At 50.3% G+C, this 24,434-nt stretch overlaps 1 protein-coding gene across 4 annotated transcripts in view; it reads left to right on the forward strand.

The window, feature by feature from the left end:
- The first annotated feature begins 2,380 nt into the window (after positions 1-2,380).
- The window catches only part of LOC147021010 (uncharacterized), a 54,712-nt gene continuing 32,658 nt past the window's right edge, over positions 2,381-24,434 (forward strand). For 3 of the 4 annotated variants that reach the window (XM_085893559.1, XM_085893560.1, XM_085893557.1), the window contains exons 1-2: positions 2,381-2,529; positions 17,587-18,019. In XM_085893559.1, coding sequence (XP_085749685.1) covers positions 17,599-18,019 — 421 coding nt within the window. In that variant the 5' untranslated portion in view covers positions 2,381-2,529; positions 17,587-17,598. Of the gene's footprint in view, positions 2,530-3,572; positions 3,595-17,586; positions 18,020-24,434 lie in introns of all 4 variants that reach the window. The other variant, XM_085893558.1, reaches the window with a different exon arrangement.

Genomic DNA, 24,434 nt, shown 5'->3' on the forward strand with positions numbered 1-24,434 from the left:
TAGAATACTGTGTTTGGTCATAAAATACTGCACACAGCTGTGTTTTCTCAGAACATCTCACCTGTTACCTTGAGGCTGAATCTTCTCAGCTTGGAAACATCTTTACAGGCCATTAAAATGTCAGTAAGCTTCAGGAACAAGTTCTGTTCATTGTGTAACCCATGCCTCCTCCTTCCTACTTTTTCTGCAAATAATTTTGCTCTAAAGAAGATTGTCTTGTAAAACAAATGGAAAGATGGAAGTTCACAGCATCTCATCTTGGTGTTGATCTGTGTATTTGTTTCCGTGTGCACGTAAATATATGATTCAACTCTCACAAGAACTGGAGTGACGTTCAATTCCACTGATGGTTCCGGTGATTGCACAAAAGAAATTGACACAGTGAGCAGGGCTTGCGACATCCCAACGGTGAGGGGTGTTGGGGGGTGGGGGTGGGGGGGGGTGAGAACACCGGATTTCAAAGTTACTTTGGCTGAGGTGATGAAGATGCAGGGGAGCGCTCCAGATTCCCTTTCCTGACCCTTTCGCTGTGTCCTGCATTCAATAAAGTCATGTGCCTTGCCTCTGACCTGACTGGATGATGCCACCCCGAGGAGATTGAGTTGTCATTTCTTGGAACCTTCGCGCTGTAACATCTGGATTAAAACCAGGTTATGGTAATCTGTGCCGGGAAAGCTGAATTGTGGGAAATCCGTGCCAGGTTTGAATGTTTTTATCCGGGCATTCGAACATTTGAGGGGCTTGTCGAGCCGCTCCGCTGATTTTGAATCGCAGCACGAGCAACTGAAAGGTGCCTTTTGATTATTCGTTGGCGCATAAGTGAGGTGCAGCATTACGTTGATGCTCAATGCTCTGTGCCTTTGGGTCCAAAGGTGTTGATCAGTGCTGTAAACTTAGCGCTGTAAGATATGGAATCTTAGAACATCTGTTGAGTTATGTGAGGATCAGGGACCCTTGGCTTCAGGTATCCAGGATCACGAGGAGCGTAGGAGGACTTTAAGTCCCATGGGTAAACACCATGCAAGTTTCAGGGCCTCTTTGCTGCTGGACGAATGCATAATTTTGACTTTAACTTTTAAGAATCATTTTTGGCTCATTTTATGGGGTGCTGGCTGAATGGTTGGGGTGGTGAGCTCTTTTATTGTTGTGTACATTGTCGAGGCTCGTATGAGAGCTATCACACAGAACGCACAACAAGGGCAGGAGACAAGATGCGTGGAGAGGGAAGAGACATTCGTTCTGTGGAAGGGAGAGGGATGGGAATGAAAAATATTAAATGTCTTATTGAAGAAATAACCGGCTAAAGTAGATAAAACAAATAAGCAGATAAATTTAATTCCAAATAAGTTGAAGGATGTCAAGAAAAAAAATTAATATCCTTGAATGGACTGAAAACTTTGATGGTTATTTATTGAACAATGGAAAAACAATTTACTACAATCTCAAAATGATATGTGGCTCCGGAGGTGGTCAAACAAGAACATTGAGAGAAGTTTATCATTTCATTTCTGCTCAACAAAGACGCTTAAACCAAGAACCAAGTTCCAATTAATTTTTTTTATGAATATACTCGATGGAAATGAATGTTATAAGAAAATTAAGTTGCTCCCTAAAGTAGAACATGGACAAATATTCGTTGGTTCGCTCTTTGAGTGTAATGAAAATATGAAAAGGAAGAAGTACTTTCATCAGTAAGTCTCAATTTTACATTTGCTTGTGTGCGAGGGATGGGGAGAGGTGTGGAGAAAATGAGTCTCCTATTTTGAGCTTTTTGGGCTTAGGTCAGAAAGTTTTTCCCTTTTCCCCCATTCTTTGAATGGGCGTCCAAGAAACCCCATTTATCATCTCCTGTCATCCTCCCAAAAGGACAATAAAAATTTTCAGCGTCCCTCCAAGTTATGGAGCAGAGGATCTCACATTTACAAACTGTCCGATGGACGGACCTGGAATGCGTCAAATCGGGATGTCAGAATTCACAAACCTCCAGTCTGGACTCAAGATGATGTGATGAAGTAATGTAAAGTCCTTTGAGAATTCGAAAAGGAAACTAATTTAAACGATGACCATGTTTATTATTACTTGGTTTATGGTTAATCCGTGCTGTGGCGATTACTACATTTCAACTTCGAGTTAATTGGTGTCATTGTTGTCCACTGAGATGAGGTATGAATGTGGTTAAAGAAAAGGGGGAAATGTGGAGTTGTGCACGGACCGGACTCTGGAGGGAGCGATGAGGAGAGGAGTTCGGGGTCAGAGGTCAGGAGGTGTATAACGACAGGACAAAGGTTGTAACGTTCCGATGTCGGTTTAATATTCGATTCCTAATTCTTGGAGTATTTTACAATACAACAAAACCGTCAATTACAATGGTGGAGATCAGTAATAAAAAGGACAAAAGTGAACACGAGGAAGAAGAAGAAGAAGAAGAATGAAAGGACGATGAAGAACTTCCGGGTTGTTGTTCCTGTAAACCTCGTGCAGAACCTCGAACCGAGATCCTCGTGGTCGGGACGGGACTGATGGGAAGAGGTATTTTGGGAATTCTTATTTAACAATAAAAACGGGAATTTAAATATAAAATAATATTATGTTTCTTGACGACGTCGATGAAGGAAAGTTAAAGGAGTTTTTATTGAATGTTTGTTGAGGTGTTTGATTGTTAATTTAATGAGGTGTTTTTTCACTCCTTTTGTTTTATTCACCACATTGTGTTATAATCACATGATCACAAAACTTCCTCCATCGATGATTAAACCTCATTATTCCTTTTAACAACAAAACTTCCAGAAACCTTTTATAATTTACTTTTACATACAATTTTATCTCGAAATGAGGAGAAACGAGGGAACGAGGTTCGATTACCGACTTTACCTGTTCTGTGGGATTTTTAACGTTCATAATCTGAATGGAGATGAAAACCCTGATTAATAATCAATAAACTCAAAAATATCGTGTGGGTCTAAAATGTAACATTCCTCGTTAACCTTCCACCGACATTCCATCAGGCTGGCCCCTACCGCCATGCCCCCAATCGGACTGGCCCCCGCCGCCATGTCCCCAATCGGACTGGCCCCCGCCGCCATGTCCCCAATCAGGCTGGCCCCCGCTGCCCTGCCCCCCCCTGATCAGGCTGGCCCCCGCTGCCCTACCCCCCCCCGATCAAGCTGGCCCCCGCCGCCCTGCCCCCAATCAGGCTGGCCCCCGCCGCCCTGCCCCCAATCAGGCTGGCCCCCGCCGCCCTGCCCCCAATCAGGCTCGCCCCCGCCGCCCTGCCCCCAATCAGGCTGGCCCCCGCTGCCCTGCCCCCAATCAGGCTGGCCCCCACCGCCCTGCCCCCAATCAGGCTGGCCCCCACCGCCCTGCCCCTATCAGGAACCTATACATCTCCCATTGATGCACAAATCCCTTCGGTGGGATGTCTGGAATGTGTTTGTGAGATGACGGTGTCGGACTTGTTGAACCAGGATATTTATCTTCTCAGAAAGTGTAAATTCATGATTTATCTGTGACAAAGTTCAAGTAAATGTAAATTGAGATGTTTGTTTGTTCTTCTCTCCATCTGTGCATTTCAGAAGGTGGAACGGAGCCCTCCAGGTGTGTGTTTAATATGTGTCATCACTTCAATATATGTGTTTATATTCACCACTTGCCTGTATAGGTATGTACGTGTGTGTATGTATGCATGTACGTGTGTGTGTGTGTGTGTGTGTGTGTGTGTGTGTGTGTGTGTGTGTGTGAATGCATGTATGTATGGAATATCGTCGAGGAACAACACACAACAAGAGGGGCGGGAGAGGGAAGGACAAAACAGTGGGGAACAAAAACAGAAGGAAATCTGTGGAACAGAGAGGGATGGAACATGTGCTATACAAGATGGACAGGACAGGGACTTTCAGGAAGGAAAGCAGGGAATTTGATGGAGGTGGGTTTGGGGTGGATTAATGGGGGTAAAAAATCGTGGTTTTGGATGGGGGAAGATAGGTGGTGTTGAACAGCTGTTTTGAAAACCTGGTGGGAAGAGTGGGATTGAAGAGAGTGTAGGAGTTTCTTCCAAAAGTGGGAATAAAGAGGAATGAAAAAGTGAAGGTCGTGAGCAGTGATTCTTGATTTTGGTAGTTTTTATCAGAAAAGGGTTCCTGACGGATTTTTAATGTCCTGCGGAAATAATGGGGTGGGGGGGAGGGTTTAAATCACAGACAGAGCCCGGGGGGGGGGGCGGTAGGGGGTGAGACCAGAGAGGAGACGGTGGAAGACAAAGACCACCGACCTGCCTGCAGTGAGAGAGTCAATGAGAGGCCCAAAGATTCGGCTTCACCGCAGGAGGTACCAATGATCCTAAATGCCTTGGTTTCCACAGCATGAAGCTGTGAAAGGTAAGAGGCAGGAGCACCAGCCCAGAGGGGATAGCAGTACTCCAGCAGGCTGTGGACGAAAGCTTTGTATGTGGTCAGGAGCACTTTTTCTCTTTTTCTCTTTTCTCTCATCTGTGTTTCAGGATGGGACAGACAGGCAGCAAGAGCCTATTATTAGAAAGAGATGGTGGGGCCAGGGCCGGATTTAGGGGCAGGAGACCCAGGAGACCGCCTGCGATGCTGGCTTTGTGTGAGCCAGCCAGGAAGATATAACAGGAATTGACAACGAAATGAGCACAGGAGGGAGATATTCAGATTTGGTCTATCATGTCTGTGCAACATCAACACCACGATTCAGATTAAATCAATCCAAAAAACTAACGACTCAATTTAATAAGGATATTGGGAAGGGGGTGGGAGAGTGGGGATGAGAGAAGTGGGTTAAGGCCCGGTCACACCTTGACGTTTTAGCCAGCGATGGCAACGTATTAAAATGTATGTAAAACGCTGGCTTACGTTGAACATTTGATGTTTTTTTTTAAGATTCGGATGTATTCATAGCGACTTGGTCTTATGTATAACGCATTGGTAACGGACACAGAACGTTTCGTTGTGTTATAGATAACTTGTACCAACGAATGCTGAACCTGTTGTCGGCCTACACAACCGATGCCCAACGATAGTCTAACTTAGGCATAGCGCGTTGCACGCATCGCCGACGATGTCGTGACGTAGCCTATTAAAAGGCTGACGCACAACGATTCGAATTATAACTGCCGTAGAAATGGAAGTGACAACATCGCGGTCACACCTTTGTGAACTTGCCAGCGTATGCCGACCGAAGAAAAATGTGTCTAAAACATTGGGGCACGTCAAATACGGTATGAGTAAGTTTGGTATACGTGAGTAAAACGCTAAAGTACGCTATCATACGTCGTAGTAAGTAGAGTACGTCAAGAAATTTTAATCATGTTCAAAATTTTCCAACGTACTCGGCCTATGACACACGTTCCGTATGCGATGGGGATAAGTTGTACACACGATATGCAGACGCTTACACACGTCCACAAACGCTACTTATAAGCTACTCATAAGTCGAAACACGTCACGGTAATGTCTTTTTTTACGCGAAACTTATTTCTAACTTATGTTTGACGTGCTTTGAACCAATTATTTACGTAGTCCCAACACACATCGACGTATGTAGACGTATTCCAATGACGTCTTCCGGTCGACAAAAAAAAAAAAATGAACGTGTTTCTAGCTTATAACTGCCATATAAAGACGTGTTCCCAGCGGTTTTGGGAATTGGTATATAAAAATGCTGCTCATAAAAGGGGAACCCAACAGTGTTTTCGAGTCCTTTTTGAGTCGATGTCCATGTCAGCAGTAACAGTATCAGTATTAGTAGTAGTTTGTTCATGTTGGCAGTAGTAGGTAAGTGTGAGGGGGAGGGTGTGGGTTATGATGGATCGTCCTTGCGTCCGCGTGTCCACGGGTAGGAGACATCTTTTCACCATTGTTCGAAGTTCTTCGCGGCTAGTTTTTTATGGGGCTTTTTCAACAATGAGCTATAGCTTGTTTTTACGATTTAGGTCTATTAATAACGGGTTGGACAAATGCACAATGAACTAATAATGTGCATAGAGCGCTTCGACAACTTATAGATACGATATACCAACGAATAATTATCGTGAAGCTGGCGTTCACAAACTATGCCCAACGATAGCATAACTTATCCATATCGTGCGGCAGTTTATCTTTGCCGGTGACGTAGGGTTTGCTATTCATAGGCTGCCACTCAACGATTTAAATGGCTGCATCTCCACTGTTGAAAGTAGACGCTTACGCTCAACAATTGGATTTTTTTTTACACTCACCGACTTTTAAACGGTACCACTCAGCTATTTTCATTGTTTACAATGAACGATTTAAATTGCTGTCACTCGCCTTTGTTTTTTGACGCTGGGGTTTTGAAATTTGAAGCGTTTCTTCTGAACGTGTTAAAACGCTCAAACTCGACTATTTTAAAAAGATGCTGCCGATGGACAATTGGAATCATAGCCAAGCTCGACATCGAAGTGTGAACATCCTCGTCATGCCGAAGAAAAGTTTGAAGAATGCTGCAAATAAGTGTCCTGGCCGTGGCCGTGGACGCTGACGCAAGGACGATCCATTATACCGACGTCTTTCAGCCTATGAGTAACTTAAAAGTAATGTCTGTCGATGTGTGGCAACGATCGCGTAACGTGCCAACAACACGTTAATCATAGGTTAGAAATAAGTTTCGGGTACGCTAAACATTACCTCGGCGTGTCTCAACTTATGATTAACTTACTAGTAGCATGTGTTGACGTCTGTCAACGATCGCAGACCGTGTGAGTCATACGCCGGCATACGTCGTGAAATTTCAAGCATGAAAAAATTTGAGAACAACCAAAAAGTACAACGTTTAAAGCCAACGTACAACGACGTATGGCAGTGATTTTCAGCGTGCTCTCAATGTTATCAAAACTTACCCATAACGTATTCAACGTGTGCCAGCGTTTTAGAAAAAAAATTCAAAAATCGGCATACGTTGGCTAAAACGTCAAGGTGTGACCGGGCCTTTAGGTACAGGGATATCACCACGGAATTAAAAAAATGAATTATCTGGAAGCCGGGATAAGGGGTATGGGCGTCGGCTGGTTTTGGGTGAACAACACGCAACATCAATCCCACAGTATCCCATGACAAGACCTTCGCGACCCCTTCACCACTTCCTGCCCTGTCTACCCCTTCACTACTCCATGTAATCGCTTCCCCTCACCACCACCTGCTCTCACCACAGCGTGTCCACAGCCTACCCGCTTGATCCCCCCCCCCCGCTGCATTCCCTCACCACCAACGACCCGCTGCCTTCCCTCACCACTGATTCCCCGCTGCCTTCCCTCACCACCGACTCCCCTTTGCCTTCCCTCATCACCGACTCCCCGCTGCCTTCTCTCACCACCAACCCCTCGCTGACTTCCATCACCGCTGCCTTCTCTCACCTCCGATTTACCACTGCCTGCCCTCATTTCCGACTCACCGCTGCCTGCCCTCATTTCCGACTCACCGCTGCCTGCCCTCACCTCCGATTCACCGCTGCCTTCCCTCACCACCGACTCCCCGCTGCCTTCCCTCACCACCGACTCCCCGCTGCCTTCCCTCACCACCGACTCCCCGCTGCCTTCCCTCACCACCGACTCCCCGCTGCCTTCCCTCACCACCGACTCCCCGCTGTCTTCCCTCACCACCGACTCCCCGCTGTCTTCCCTCACCACCGACTCCCCGCTGTCTTCCCTCACCACCGACTCCCCGCTGTCTTCCCTCACCACCGACTCCCCGCTGTCTTCCCTCACCACCGACTCCCCGCTGTCTTCCCTCACCACCGACTCCCCGCTGTCTTCCCTCACCACCGACTCCCCGCTGTCTTCCCTCACCACCGACTCCCCGCTGTCTTCCCTCACCACCGACTCCCCGCTGTCTTCCCTCACCACCGACTCCCCGCTGTGTTCCCTCACCACCGACTCCCCGCTGTGTTCCCTCACCACCGACTCCCCGCTGTGTTCCCTCACCACCGACTCCCCGCTGTGTTCCCTCACCACCGACTCCCCGCTGTGTTCCCTCACCACCGACTCCCGCTGTGTTCCCTCACCACCGACTCCCCGCTGTGTTCCCTCACCACCGACTCCCCGCTGTGTTCCCTCACCACCGACTCCCCGCTGTGTTCCCTCACCACCGACTCCCCGCTGTGTTCCCTCACCACCGACTCCCCGCTGTGTTCCCTCACCACCGACTCCCCGCTGTGTTCCCTCACCACCGACTCCCCGCTGTGTTCCCTCACCACCGACTCCCCGCTGTGTTCCCTCACCACCGACTCCCACTGTGTTCCCCCCCCACCGACTCCCCGCTGTGTTCCCTCACCACCGACTCCCCGCTGTGTTCCCTCACCACCGACTCCCCGCTGTGTTCCCTCACCACCGACTCCCCGCTGTGTTCCCTCACCACCGACTCCCCGCTGTGTTCCCTCACCACCGACTCCCCGCTGTGTTCCCTCACCACCGACTCCCCGCTGTGTTCCCTCACCACCGACTCCCCGCTGTGTTCCCTCACCACCGACTCCCCGCTGTGTTCCCTCACCACCGACTCCCCGCTGTGTTCCCTCACCACCGACTCCCCGCTGTGTTCCCTCACCACCGGCTCTCCGGTGTGTTCCCTCACCACCGACACCCCGCTGTGTTCCCTCACCACCGACTCCCCGCTGTGTTCCCTCACCACCGACTCCCCGCTGTGTTCCCTCACCACCGACTCCCCGCTGTGTTCCCTCACCACCGACTCCCCGCTGTGTTCCCTCACCACCGACTCCCCGCTGTGTTCCCTCACCACCGACTCCCCGCTGTGTTCCCTCACCACCGACTCCCCCCTCTGTTCCCACACCACCGCCTCACGGCTGTGTTCCCTCACCCCCCACTCCCCGCTGTGTTCCCTCACCACCGACTCCCCGCTGTGTTCCCTCACCACCGACTCCCCGCTGTGTTCCCTCACCACCGACTCCCGCTGTGTTCCCTCACCACCGACTCCCGCTGTGTTCCCTCACCACCGACTCCCCGCTGTGTTCCCTCACCACCGACTCCCGCTGTGTTCCCTCACCACCGACTCCCCGCTGTGTTCCCTCACCACCGACTCCCCGCTGTGTTCCCTCACCACCGACTTCCGCTGTGTTCCCTCACCACCGACTCCCCGCTGTGTTCCCTCACCACCGACTCCCCGCTGTGTTCCCTCACCACCGACTCCCCGCTGTGTTCCCTCACCACCGACTCCCGCTGTGTTCCCTCACCACCGACTCCCCGCTGTGTTCCCTCACCACCGACTCCCCGCTGTGTTCCCTCACCACCGACTCCCCGCTGTGTTCCCTCACCACCGACTCCCCGCTGTGTTCCCTCACCACCGACTCCCCGCTGTGTTCCCTCACCACCGACTCCCCGCTGTGTTCCCTCACCACCGACTCCCCGCTGTGTTCCCTCACCACCGACTCCCCGCTGTGTTCCCTCACCACCGACTCCCCGCTGTGTTCCCTCACCACCGACTCCCCGCTGTGTTCCCTCACCACCGACTCCCCGCTGTGTTCCCTCACCACCGACTCCCCGCTGTGTTCCCTCACCACCGACTCCCCGCTGTGTTCCCTCACCACCGACTCCCCGCTGTGTTCCCTCACCACCGACTCCCCGCTGTGTTCCCTCACCACCGACTCCCGCTGTGTTCCCTCACCACCGACTCCCCGCTGTGTTCCCTCACCACCGACTCCCCGCTGTGTTCCCTCACCACCGACTCCCCGCTGTGTTCCCTCACCACCGACTCCCCGCTGTGTTCCCTCACCACCGACTCCCCGCTGTGTTCCCTCACCACCGACTCCCCGCTGTGTTCCCTCACCACCGACTCCCCGCTGTGTTCCCTCACCACCGACTCCCCGCTGTGTTCCCTCACCACCGACTCCCGCTGTGTTCCCTCACCACCGACTCCCCGCTGTGTTCCCTCACCACCGACTCCCCGCTGTGTCCCCTCCCCCCCGACTCCCCGCTGTGTTCCCTCACCACCGCCTGCCCGCTTTGTTCCCTCACCACCGACTCCCCGCTGTGTTCCCTCACCACCGACTCCCCGCTGTGTTCCCTCACCACCGACTCCCCGCTGTGTTCCCTCACCACCGACTCCCCGCTGTGTTCCCTCACCACCGACTCCCCGCTGTGTTCCCTCACCACCGACTCCCGCTGTGTTCCCTCACCACCGACTCCCCGCTGTGTTCCCTCACCACCGACTCCCGCTATCTTCCGTCACCACCGACTCCCCGCTGTGTTCCCTCACCACCGACTCCCCGCTGTGTTCCCTCACCACCGACTCCCCGCTGTGTTCCCTCACCACCGACTCCCCGCTGTGTTCCCTCACCACCGACTCCCGCTGTGTTCCCTCACCACCGACTCCCCGCTGTGTTCCCTCACCACCGACTCCCCGCTGTGTTCCCTCACCACCGACTCCCCGCTGTGTTCCCTCACCACCGACTCCCGCTGTGTTCCCTCACCACCGACTCCCCGCTGTGTTCCCTCACCACCGACTCCCCGCTGTGTTCCCTCACCACCGACTCCCCGCTGTGTTCCCTCACCACCGACTCCCCGCTGTGTTCCCTCACCACCGACTCCCCGCTGTGTTCCCTCACCACCGACTCCCCGCTGTGTTCCCTCACCACCGACTCCCCGCTGTGTTCCCTCACCACCGACTCCCCGCTGTGTTCCCTCACCACCGACTCCCCGCTGTGTTCCCTCACCACCGACTCCCCGCTGTGTTCCCTCACCACCGACTCCCGCTCTGTTCCCTCACCACCGACATCCCGCTGTGTTCCCTCACCACCGACTCCCCGCTGTGTTCCCTCACCACCGACTCCCCGCTGTGTTCCCTCACCACCGACTCCCCGCTGTGTTCCCTCACCACCGACTCCCCGCTGTGTTCCCTCACCACCGACTCCCCGCTGTGTTCCCTCACCACCGACTCCCCGCTGTGTTCCCTCACCACCGACTCCCCGCTGTGTTCCCTCACCACCGACTCCCCGCTGTGTTCCCTCACCACCGACTCCCCGCTGTGTTCCCTCACCACCGACTCCCCGCTGTGTTCCCTCACCACCGACTCCCCGCTGTGTTCCCTCACCACCGACTCCGCGCTGTGTTCCCTCACCACCGACTCCCCGCTGTGTTCCCTCACCACCGACTCCCCGCTGTGTTCCCTCACCACCGACTCCCCGCTGTGTTCCCTCACCACCGACTCCCCGCTGTGTTCCCTCACCACCGACTCCCCGCTGTGTTCCCTCACCACCGACTCCCCGCTGTGTTCCCTCACCACCGACTCCCCGCTGTGTTCCCTCACCACCGACTCCCCGCTGTGTTCCCTCACCACCGACTCCCCGCTGTGTTCCCTCACCACCGACTCCCCGCTGTGTTCCCTCACCACCGACTCCCCGCTGTGTTCCCTCACCACCGACTCCCCGCTGTGTTCCCTCACCACCGACTCCCCGCTGTGTTCCCTCACCACCGACTCCCCGCTGTGTTCCCTCACCACCGACTCCCCGCTGTGTTCCCTCACCACCGACTCGCCGCTGTGTTCCCTCACCACCGACTCCCCGCTGTCTTCCCTCACCACCGACTCCCCGCTGTCTTCCCTCACCACCGACTCCCCGCTGTCTTCCCTCACCACCGACTCCCCGCTGTCTTCCCTCACCACCGACTCCCCGCTGTCTTCCCTCACCACCGACTCCCCGCTGTCTTCCCTCACCACCGACTCCCCGCTGTCTTCCCTCACCACCGACTCCCCGCTGTCTTCCCTCACCACCGACTCCCCGCTGTCTTCCCTCACCACCGACTCCCCGCTGTCTTCCCTCACCACCGACTCCCCGCTGTCTTCCCTCACCACCGACTCCCCGCTGTCTTCCCTCACCACCGACTCCCCGCTGTCTTCCCTCACCACCGACTCCCCGCTGTCTTCCCTCACCACCGACTCCCCGCTGTCTTCCCTCACCACCGACTCCCCGCTGTCTTCCCTCACCACCGACTCCCCGCTGTCTTCCCTCACCACCGACTCCCCGCTGTCTTCCCTCACCACCGACTCCCCGCTGTCTTCCCTCACCACCGACTCCCGCTGTCTTCCCTCACCACCGACTCCCCGCTGTCTTCCCTCACCACCGACTCCCCGCTGTCTTCCCTCACCACCGACTCCCCGCTGTCTTCCCTCACCACCGACTCCCCGCTGTCTTCCCTCACCACCGACTCCCCGCTGTCTTCCCTCACCACCGACTCCCCGCTGTCTTCCCTCACCACCGACTCCCCGCTGTCTTCCCTCACCACCGACTCCCCGCTGTCTTCCCTCACCACCGACTCCCCGCTGTCTTCCCTCACCACCGACTCCCCGCTGTCTTCCCTCACCACCGACTCCCCGCTGTCTTCCCTCACCACCGACTCCCCGCTGTCTTCCCTCACCACCGACTCCCCGCTGTCTTCCCTCACCACCGACTCCCCGCTGTCTTCCCTCACCACCGACTCCCCGCTGTCTTCCCTCACCACCGACTCCCCGCTGTCTTCCCTCACCACCGACTCCCCGCTGTCTTCCCTCACCACCGACTCCCCGCTGTCTTCCCTCACCACCGACTCCCCGCTGTCTTCCCTCACCACCGACTCCCGCTGTCGTCCCTCCCCACCGACTCCCCGCTGTCTTCCCTCACCACCGACTCCCCGCTGTCTTCCCTCACCACCGACTCCCCGCTGTCTTCCCTCACCACCGACTCCCCGCTGTCTTCCCTCACCACCGACTCCCCGCTGTCTTCCCTCACCACCGACTCCCCGCTGTCTTCCCTCACCACCGACTCCCCGCTGTCTTCCCTCACCACCGACTCCCCGCTGTCTTCCCTCACCACCGACTCCCCGCTGTCTTCCCTCACCACCGACTCCCCGCTGTCTTCCCTCACCACCGACTCCCCGCTGTCTTCCCTCACCACCGACTCCCCGCTGTCTTCCCTCACCACCGACTCCCGCTGTCTTCCCTCACCACCGACTCCCCGCTGTCTTCCCTCACCACCGACTCCCCGCTGTCTTCCCTCACCACCGACTCCCCGCTGTCTTCCCTCACCACCGACTCCCCGCTGTCTTCCCTCACCACCGACTCCCCGCTGTCTTCCCTCACCACCGACTCCCCGCTGTCTTCCCTCACCACCGACTCCCCGCTGTCTTCCCTCACCACCGACTCCCCGCTGTCTTCCCTCACCACCGACTCCCCGCTGTCTTCCCTCACCACCGACTCCTGCATCACTGCCTGCCCTCACTGTCTCCTCACCACTGCGAGCCCCCACGGTCCGCTCACCACTGCGTGCCCCCGCCGTCCGCTCACGACTGCGTGCCCCCGCCGTCCGCTCACGACTGCGTGCCCCCGCCGTCCGCTCACGACTGCGTGCCCCCGCCGTCCGCTCACGACTGCGTGCCCCCGCCGTCCGCTCACGACTGCGTGCCCCCGCCGTCCGCTCACGACTGCGTGCCCCCGCCGTCCGCTCACGACTGCGTGCCCCCGCCGTCCGCTCACGACTGCGTGCCCCCGCCGTCCGCTCACGACTGCGTGCCCCCGCCGTGCGCTCAGGACTGCGTGCCCCCGCCGTGCGCTCAGGACTGCGTGCCCTCGCCGTGCGCTCAGGACTGCGTGCCCTCGCCGTCCTCTCACGACTGCCTGCTCTCACCACCCCATGCCACCTCATGAGGTGTTCACATGTTGAACAAATGGAGAGGGGCTCCGAAGGCAATTCTTAATGTGGGAATCATTTCATCTCGGGCCGCCCCTGGTTGGTGGCAGTCGCAGATTTGAAGTAGCAGAGCGCACACTGTATGAAGGGAAATTCATTCATTGGAAGCATGTGCAACAGCGCATCGTTGCGTCCACTTTCAACTTGTAATTCAGGGGCCTCCGTCTCCCTTTCCCCCAGGAAAATGCCTGGACCATCCCCATCACTTAAGGATAGGATATTCCAGACACCGAACCGAAGGGATGCCTCAGATTAACCTTGAGGAGACTCGTCTGGTTAGCGACACTTCAGCACCACCACAACACGCATTTTTTTGTTTTATGGTGGCCGGAGTACAAATACTGCCACCAACCTCCTTGGAAAAGTAACGAACTGCAGGAGGATGTTCCCTGATGCAGTTGGCACCAGATATGGATGGCTGTTTGCTCACAAGGAGCTCCTCTGCCCTTTTGGCAGATTTTCTATTTAATCCTGCTGGGTGTCCATGAAAGGGAAATGAGGAAGAAGAAAAAGAATAAGAGGTTCTTCCCTTCCATGGCTTTTCTGCTTGTTTTGTACTTGTTTTCTCCTTGTTTTGTGCAGCCATGGTGTTACTGTTAATGCATTCCCTTTTTGGCTGTAGACATTGATTTATATGCTTATTGATGAAATAACAATGAAGGTGGGAGTGGTGGGGTGGCACTTTCATTTTTGGTTCTTTCATTTTGTTTGTTTTGACTGCTGGTTGCATCATTGCTCTGAGTGTGGCTGTGCCACTGATGTTGTGCCCCCTGTATATTCAAGAAAAAAAAATTGGAATTTGGCCAGCGTGCCAGTGGTGGCTCGCTTAGGCCAAGATCACATTTGCCACGGCAGCCGTGGGCTCTCCAAAATCTGCGGCCACTAGCAATTATACGGCGGCCGCAGTATTTCCACAGTCACACAATGTAGCCGTCACATATGTTTTTATTTTTCGGGTAGCTGCACGGCGTATTTAGAAATCGTGGAGACCGAAAACGTGGGGGTGCCGTACGGTCTTTGATTTGATGTCGCACCGTGACCTTAGGGTGTCGTTGCGGCGGCCATAGAATTTTCAAGGCATACGCAAGGCGACCGCAGGGGGCCCTTAAGGCGAACGTGCGGCCAGACAGACGGTAACGAGTGGGTATATATACCAGTTCTTTTTTTTTTACTGAAATAAAAATATACCAGTATATATATATATAACTGAATATACTAGAGCTATAATATACCGTGGTGCCCCCAGAATCCGAACGCCCCATTGTTTGAACAGATTGGAATCCGAACAATTTTTTTCAAGAAAATTTTACCCTGAAAACCTAATACATTTTAAAAAACCGAACACAACGTGGCGTTCATGTTTTTCACGTGTCTCCCCCACCTGTTCGAGCCGCATCTTCACGCTTTGTTCATTCAGTTCGTCGGTGGAAGTACTCGTGAAAGCATCTCTCGTGTGTCGATCGATACTTTAATCCTCAGTCACATTTGCTCTACGGTGAGGATACGGCGGCCGTACGCCCTCTGAATTGACAGAAACGTGCGGCGGCCGCAGAGAAACTGAGGTGGCCTCAGGGTGGCCCTATGCTGTATGGCTGTATTTTACAGGTCGTAAGGTCGCCGTGGAATTATAACGCGGAGTTGTAACTTTTTTCATTTCTACGTAAAGCATTTCTACATTTCTACATCTACAAGCCGAAACAAAAGAACTGGTAAAAAAAAAAAAAAATATATATATATATATATTTTTACCCATTCGTTACTGTCCGTCTGGCCGCACGTTCGGCTTAGGGTCCCCCTGCGGGCACCTTGCGTCTGCCTTCAAAATTCTATGGCCGCCGCAGGAACGCCCTAAGGTCACCGTGCGACATCAAATCAAAGACCGTATGGCACACCCATGTTTTCGGTCTCCACAATTTATAAATACGCCGTACGGCTACCCGAAAAATAACAAGGACAAATGTGTCCAAGAGCAGCGTCCAAAACCTAAAGGTTTTGTCGGCTATAAAAAAAAAAATTACATTTTTTTTTTTAAAAACAACAACTTCCGATATTTCGTCACGTGCCTTCATTAAGCTAATAACGAAACCCGTCATAATGTATTTACTTATTTACGATATATCGTGTATTTACAAAACATATAATGTATTTACGAAATTACAATACAATAAATGGAATAATCTTTAAATAGTAACGTCAACTTTTCGAAACTTTAAAGCAGATGTCCGAATATATTTACAAGTTCTTTATAGACGCTCTCAAAAGGTACCGTCTATGTGAGGATGTGTACATGTGCTCAGTATTTAAGACGATCCGAATCTTGTATATACAAGAGCCAAGTCTGAGAGATTAAGGTTTTGTCTTCACAAGAAGAAGAAGAAGAACAACAACAACGCCGAGCTCTCTCTGAGCATCGCTCGCGTAAAAACATATGTGACTGCTACATTGTGTGACCATGGAAATACTGCGGCTGCTTTATAATTGCTAGTGCCCGCACATTTTGTAGACCCTCCGGCCGCCGAGCCAAATGTGACAGGCCTTACTTCGTGTTTTCACATTCATTTGTGATGTTTGTTTTTTAAATCATCTTGTGTTTTAATTAATAACAAAAAAAGCAATCCGATCACGTGGTGTGACGGACTGTCGGGCAAGGATTGAATTTCACAGCAAAACCAGTTGTAATTTGGAATATCCATGATTACGTCAGCCCGATGCGTTTTATCAGTGATTGTGGTTCTGCGGGCATCATGTTTGATGAGCTGCGGGCAGCGCTCTCGCAGAGTGCAGGAGCGATCGCAACCCAGGCCGGAGCACGAGCCTGTGTGGACCTTTGGATGTGGTGATTGTACCAGTTTACATACAATACACCGCCACCGAAGGTCATTTACTCATCTAATTTTATCTTAAACATGGGTAATTTCAGTTTAAAGTGTCTTGAAAGTGGGTTTTCTTTGGGTCCACGAACGGATTAATTCACTCCATTATTTCTTATTGGGAAAATATTTTTGGAATCGGAACTTTTTGAAATCCGAACAGCCTCCTGGAACGAATTAAATTGGGATTCTGGGGGCACCACGGTATAGGCAAACACCTATACTCCGATCTTTAGCGGAAGCGCACGGTCGACGCAGGCTGCAACGGAGGCTGCATGTAGGTGCACGGTGGGTGTTGGGAGCCGTGCGTCGACCTTGCGTTGCCCACAGATGGTCACACAGACCGCAAGGCCACTGTACGGCGACCGTGGAAATAGTGCGGCCGCCGTAATTTTTTGGGGGTTGGGAAAATTCATTATTCATTGAGAAGAGCTGACGGCAGCCGCACGAATAACGCAAGCCCACCGTACGCCCTACGTACGGTCGACATGGAACACATCTATGTCATAGCTTGGCTTGTCGAATTGCTACGGCGAACGTAGAAATGAAAAAAAAAGTTATAACTCCGCGCTATAATTCCATGGCGACCCTACGGCCTGTAAAATATAGCCAAACGGCGTAGGGCCTCCCTGAGGCCACCTCAGTTTCTCTGCGGCCACCGCACGTTTGTCAATTCAGAGGGCATACGGCCGCCGTATCCTCGCCGTAGAGCAAAGGTGACCTCGGCCCTACTCTTCGAGAAAGATTCCATGGGATCTTTAATGCCCAGTTCAATGTTCATCCGAAGGACGGCACACACATTGATCCCTTTCCCTATCCGTGAAACACCACGGAAACTGTTTATTGCCGTGTCGGGATTCAAACCCAAGCTGGACAACTCGGGGACAAGTGTGTCTTCCTCAAGTCCATCCTGACAGCTCACATGGGGTGAACAAACTGACTGCAAAACCCTGTATTGATTGGAACAAATAGTTTTTTTTTTTGTCCTTTGTTAACATAAGCATTGTGTCTCTGGCAGGTCATCGGTGATATGGACAACTTCTTGGAATGGCTCCAATCACAAGGTGTGAGAGAAGAAACAGCCCAAGCAGTGATCAATATACTTGGAATTGAGAACCGGAAGGTTCTTCGAGTTTGTACAGACTCTGATGCATTGCGAACAGAGCTCCTCTCTCTCGCCAAAGAGAAGTTTAAATTTGCAATGTATGCCGACTTCTGTAAATTTGTGGAATCTTTTTTCAAGCCGCAGGTTGTCCAGCTTGCAGGCTCTTCTCTCTTGGGAAGTCTATTCATCAACTTGGAGAATGTTGTTCGAGAACTTTCCAGTTTCTGCAAAAAGTTTATTGGATTCCAAAATGTGCAGCTGGAAAATATTCCTGGTTTCCGGGAAAACAGTTTCAGTGATGTCTGCAACCTCCATGATCAGGATGACGGATTAACACCTGAGTCTGGTAGGTAACTATTTTATACACCTGAGCATGTCAAGAAATACCTTGATGATCAACCATGAATGTGTTTTTTTTTTTCTTCAATCTTAAGGAATCTCTTTTGGAACAATTTTGTGTTGAAAATGTTTAGATTCTCGATCCCCAGTGAATGATTTTTTTTTGTGTGCATTGTCGAGGCTCGTTTGAGAGCGAACACACAATGCACAAGGTGGGCAGGAGCCAAAGGGGGGGGGAGGGGAGGGAAGGACAAAACAGTGGGGAACAGAGACTTTTGGAGAGCTGTGGAAGGGAGAGGGATGGGGAAAACAAGATGGACACCACAGAGACTTCCAGAACCTAACACGACAGGGAACGTTCAGGAAGGAAAGCAGGGAATTGGATTGAAGGAGGTGGGTTTAGGTTGGATTAACGGGGTGGAAAAGATCGTGGTTTTGGATGGGGAAAATTGGAAGTGATGGGGAACAGCTGTTTTGAAGACCTGGAGCTCGGAGGAGTGGGAATGAAGAGAGTGTGGGAGTTTGTTCCAAAGGCAGAAAAAAGTGGAATGAAAGAGGGAAGGTGAGCAGTCATTGGTGATTTTGGTAGTTTTACAGGAAGGGGGTTGCTGGGGACACCTTAAGCACTCTGCGGAATTATATTGGGTGGCGGGGGGGCATATCGCAGGTAGAAAAGGGAGGCGAGACCAGAGAGGAGACAGTAGAAGACAGAAAAACCACCGACCTGCCTGTGGTGAGAGAGAGTGAGTGAAAGGCCCAGCGACTCAGCCTCACCACGGGAGAGACCAGTGATTTAGGCCATGGGCCAGATATGGTCCACGTGCACCCCCCCCCCCACCACAACCCTTCGACCCCATATTTTTCTGAAGCCTTCGGATCCCCTGAGCATGTTTTCAACTGGTAAAGGCCCAGTCACACCTTGACGTTTTAGCCAGCAATGGCAATGTATCAAAATGTATGTAAAACGCTGGCTTGCGCTGAACTTTTGATTATTTTTTTTTAAGATTCGGACGTATTCATAACGAGTTGGTCGTATGCATAACATATTAGTAATGGACACAACGTTTCGTTGTCTTATCGATAACTTATACCAACAAATGCTTAGCCTGTTGTCGGCGTTCACAACCTATGCCCAACGATAGTCTAACTGATGCATAGCGCGCTGCACGTATCGCCGACGATCACGTGGCGTAGCCTATTAAAAGGCTGACGCACATTGATTCAAATCATAATCGCCAGAGAAATGGAATTGTCATCATCGCAGTCACACCTTGGCGATCTTGCCAGCGTATGCCGACCTCTGAAAAATGCGTCAAACGCTGGCGCACGTCGAATAGGGTATGGGTAAGTTTGGTATACGTGAATAGAACGCTAAAGTACGCTATCATACGTCTTAGTAAGTGGAGTACGTCTTGTACTTTTAAACGTGTTAAAAATTTTATGACGTACTTGCCGTATGCCTCACACGTTCCGCATGCGATGGGAATAACTTGTACGCATGATTTGCGATCGTTGGCACACGTCGACAAAAGTTACTTGTAAGGTACTCATAAGTCGAAACGCATCAATGTAATGGTTAGCGTCAGTGTTCCAGACTGCCTGTTTTTTTTGGGGTTTTTTTCCTTTGGCATGACTGATGTTGACACTTCGATTTCTAGTGCGGTTATAATATAATATAATTAATCGGCTGCCGCTCAACGATTTAAATCATAACCGCACTAGAAATCGAAGTGTCAACATCACCGTCATACCGAAGAAAAAAAAAAAACCAGGGAGTCTGGAACACTGACGCTAACCATTACCTTGACGTGTTTCGACTTGTGAGTACCTTACTAGTAACGTGTGTCAACGATCGCATAACGTGCCTACAACTTATGGCCAGCGTAGCGGAACTTGTGAGTCATACCCTGGCATAAGTCGTAAAATTTCAAGCGTGCTAAAATTTGAGGACATCCGCAAAGTACAACGATGAAAGCCAGCGTACTACGACGTATGGCAGTGTTTTTCAGCGTGCTCTCAATGTTTCCACAACTTACCCATAACGTATTCGACATGTGCCAGCGTTTTAGACAAATTTTTCAAGAATCGGCATAAGCTGGCAAAAACGTCAAGGTGTGACTGGGCCTTAACAGTGAATAAACTGGGACTCACTATCCATTTTCCAACCATATCTGACGGTACCCTCAAAATGTCAACTTTTCCTCACTTTCGCACATAAAAAATCCCCTGACTGATAAGATCTCTGCATTTGCCCAATAAGCATTAATATTCACAAATTATATATCAAATGAAAGATTATTACATGCAGATTTTCAAAATATTCATTTGTCAAATTTAATAGCGTTATGTTCGTCCCAAGAAGTGATGAAGAGGAATACCTTGCTTTTCCTTTTGACAACTCGGATACAACTCAGATATCTGAAATAATAACGTATATTCACGCTCATTTTACCTGACACCAACAAATATTTCTATGATATCACAAATTTTACTGCCTTTCTATTGTTACCAAAATTGTCCCACACCAACAAAAGATGTAGCAGGTATTATGTCTTGAACATAAGTACATCACTGTTGCAACACCCAACTTGTAGTCACCAGTAAGACGTAAGACTGAGAAAATATTCCTTACTTCACATGAAGAATATAAATTATGTTTATTTAAGAAAAACAATTGAAACTTATTATGTCATTGTGCATGGATTACGCATAATATTATTATCGCTGTCATCATCACTCTCCAATGCCTGCTCTATATAATCAAATGCATCCATATCTGAATCCTCATCAGAGTCTGTGTCGTCAGGTGTGACTTCAGCAATGTCAGGCAGTTGCCATGGGAGGACATCTTCATACTACAGAGGATCAAGGTTACCATCCTTTTCCTCCCAACCATGTCCCTGACTGGCTTTCGGAATCTGTGGTTGTGAAATATGCGCGGTCTTCCAAATCCGTACTTGGTGGTTTACTCTCCGATTGTGCTGGGTTGGAGCTCGCTTACAAGGTGGTAACTTAGCCATATCCACATTCCAGTCATTAACCATCCCATAACGGAGTACAAAACTGTACAAGAATGCTTGCGTGCTGTTGAATAGGCCACCAAAGAAGTTGGACAGCCTTATGTCATTACTACATTTTACTTGGGAGTTTGCATGAAGGCCTACCCATTAGTGTGGAACTCACCAGACAAGTATGAGAGCCACGTAATTCTAATTGGCATATTCCACCTCGTATGCACTTCTATGAAGATGATTGCCACAAAGATGGCTGGGTCTGGGTTCGCAGATGGTCTCCAAGAAGCAGGACTAATCAGTGGAGGATCTTTGGGTGGTGTGATGTCCGGGAAGCACTACGACAGAGCCCTACATTGTCACAAGATTATGTTGGAATGTCTTGAAGGATTGCTCATAGAGGAGTACCTCAAAGATAAAAGCACTGATGATCTGTTCTCGCCTTTCTCTGATGAATCATCAGATAAGCTACGTGCCCTTGTAGATTCCCACAGCCAAGATACTTTGAATGCTGTCTCGATGGACAATTCCAATGTCCAATTCAAAAAAGGAGTCGCAAATGGATGTTTGGAGAAGACTGCACAGCTGTGGTTGTCATACATGGACCATGTCTGTTTAATTCTATCAGACTTTGAAGCCGTGAAGACAAACTACTTTCTTTTGTATGCTGCATCCATCAGTCGCATGACGTCTCTCTTCTTCAGTTTCGGTGTACAGAACTATGCAAGGTATCTGACATATTTTTCTGTGTTCATAGCTAATATAGACAACTCACTCCCAAGGGCGGTATCACTGATCAAGAGAGGAGCTATCAGTGCCGCACGCTCCTTTATCCCTGGCAATCGCTGTGCAGTGAATAAAACCATGGAGGAGACCTTCATGAAGCACGCTAAGTCACATGGTGGTGCTGGAACCAGTGCAGCAAGTACATCTGGACTACTCACCAACTACCAGGCCTACCAGAGATGGGTTAGGACAACACATACAAGGTCTCTTTATGTTGATGCTGCACTTGGAATGGCTTACATGTTGGAGAGTGGAGAGGGAACAAAGCATCTTGATACATGTCCGACAGAGGTCATAAAAGGAGAGAAGTTGGTGAAAAGAGCCAAAGATTCCATAGGAAATTTTCTTAATCCTTTCAATAAAGAGAATAATGATCAATTGTTGATACTCTCATCAGGAAGTGCTGCATCTGATGCTGTTTCAGACGATGTTCTCAAGGCTGAAGCTTTTGGTGAAAAAGCACGGGATTAATTTATTGAAGCTCGGCTGAAGAATAGTACAGATTTATTTGAGCCTGTGAAGAGACTGAACCTCAAAACTCTAAGTGACATGAACAAGGTATCTAAGATGAAGACAACCAAGAATAAGGTTATGCAGTACAAGCAACAGGGTAATGTAGCCTTTTAACTCTTTGTAAAGTCACAAAACCAAGGCTTACAAGTCGATATGAAAGAACTCTTGACATATCCATTAACTCCTGTGCCATACAGCATCGCAACAGCTGGTGGATATCTTGCGAAGACTGACAAAGCAAAGGCATTTCAAAACCTGATCAAGGATTGTAATGATGCTGATGTACCACCAACCAATGAAACATTGACTCTGTATGATGGCAATGCTTGCTTCTATTACCTGAAAGAAATACCAAGTAATTTTAGTCAGATCTCTTACAAAGTGTTTGACATCATTGGAAAAACAGGAGATGTGGTATTTAGCACTGATCAATATTTGCCTGATTCAGTGAAGTCGATGGAGAGGCGACGTCGGGGCAGTGGAGAAAAGCTTTTACTCACAGGTGAAACCACAGAGGCCACCTGATTGGAAATTGTTCCTGTCAAATGAAGAGAACAAGATACAGCTCATCAAACTTCTGCTTAGGCTCTGGAGTGGTGATAACTATGCATCAAGGTTGCATGGAAGGCGAGTGATCTTTATATGTGAGGGCATCGCATATTTGCTCACATCTGCTGATGGCCAAACAACAATTAGAGAGGAGCTACCACTGCTGAAATCAACCCAGGAAGAAACTGACTCCCTTATGATACTGTATGTTCAGTATGCTAGACTCAGAAACTATCAATTTGTCCGAGTGAAAAGTCCAGAATCGGATGTATTTTTCATCCTATTACACTATGCTGCCTCTGTTCATGGTACAACTGTCCTGTTTGACACAGGCATCGGCAACAAGCAGAGGATGGTAAATGTCAGTGAACTAGCTGCAGGCCAGGAAAAGTGCACAGCTCTCATGGCACTCCATGCTTATAGTGGCTGTGACACCACTAGTGCCTTCCGAGGAATTGGCAAACTTCAACTTGTGAAAACTCTTCTGCGCTTTCCAAAATATATATCGACTCTTGAGAAACTGGGCGATGCTTGGGATATTCCTGATGAGCTCATTGATGAGTTGGATACCTTCACGTGTGCCATGTACGGTAGAGCGTCAAAGGTGTCAAAAGTTGATGATCTGCGACTCATTCATATAAATGAACTCTTTGCCAGACAAATTCATCTTGTGCCTTCAGGGAATGTGGATATGGCTAACTTACCACCTTGAAAGCAAGCTCTTACCCAGCACATTCAGAGAGTAAACCACCAAGTACAGATTTGGAAGACCGCGCATATTCCACAACCACAGATTCGGAAGGTCAGTCAGGGACATGGTTGGGAGGAAAAGGATGGTTACCTTGATCCTCTGTGGTATGAACGAGATGTCCTCCCACGGCAACTGGCTGACATTGCTGAAGTCACACCTGACGAAAATCCGCACGTGATCATCTTTCATTTGATACATAAGTTGTTAAGATTAATGCTTATTAGGCAACTGCAGAGATCTTATCAGTCAGGGGTTTTTTATGTGTGAAACTGAGGAAAAGTTGACATTTTGAGGGTATCGTCAGATATGGTTGGTAAATGGATAGTGAGTCCCAGTTTATTCACTGTTACCAGTTGAATTCATGCTCAGGCGACCCTAAGGCTTCAGAAAAATATGGGGTCGAAGGGTTGTGGGGTTGGGGGGGGGGGAGGTCCATGTGGACCATATCTGGCCCATGGCCTAATTCTCAATGCCTTGGTTTCCACAGCATGAAACTGAGAAAGGTGAGAACACCATTGTGGAGAACAATACTCCATCATGCTGAAGACAAAAGCTTTGCATGTGGTCTGGAGCTCAGGTCGGTCTGGGAAGGACTTTGCACACGGAGGTGCCCAGTCAGCGACTGACTTTGGAGGCCAGTTTGATAATGTGGATTTCCCAGAAAAGATCGTGGCAGTTGGAGAGACACAGAAACTTGAATGAAAAGGCTTCTTCAAGAGGATTGTTGAGAACATGGATTGCCTGGGGTGGGTTTAGACGGTCCTGACAGAGTGACATAGTGATTGAGAGATTTGTCTCTTGAGAGATTGAGA

This window comes from Eptatretus burgeri, chromosome 8 (genome assembly GCF_056783735.1).
Source record: "Eptatretus burgeri isolate ZD-2024b chromosome 8, Ebu_testis_v1, whole genome shotgun sequence".
NCBI classification, from domain to species: Eukaryota; Metazoa; Chordata; class Myxini; order Myxiniformes; family Myxinidae; genus Eptatretus; species Eptatretus burgeri.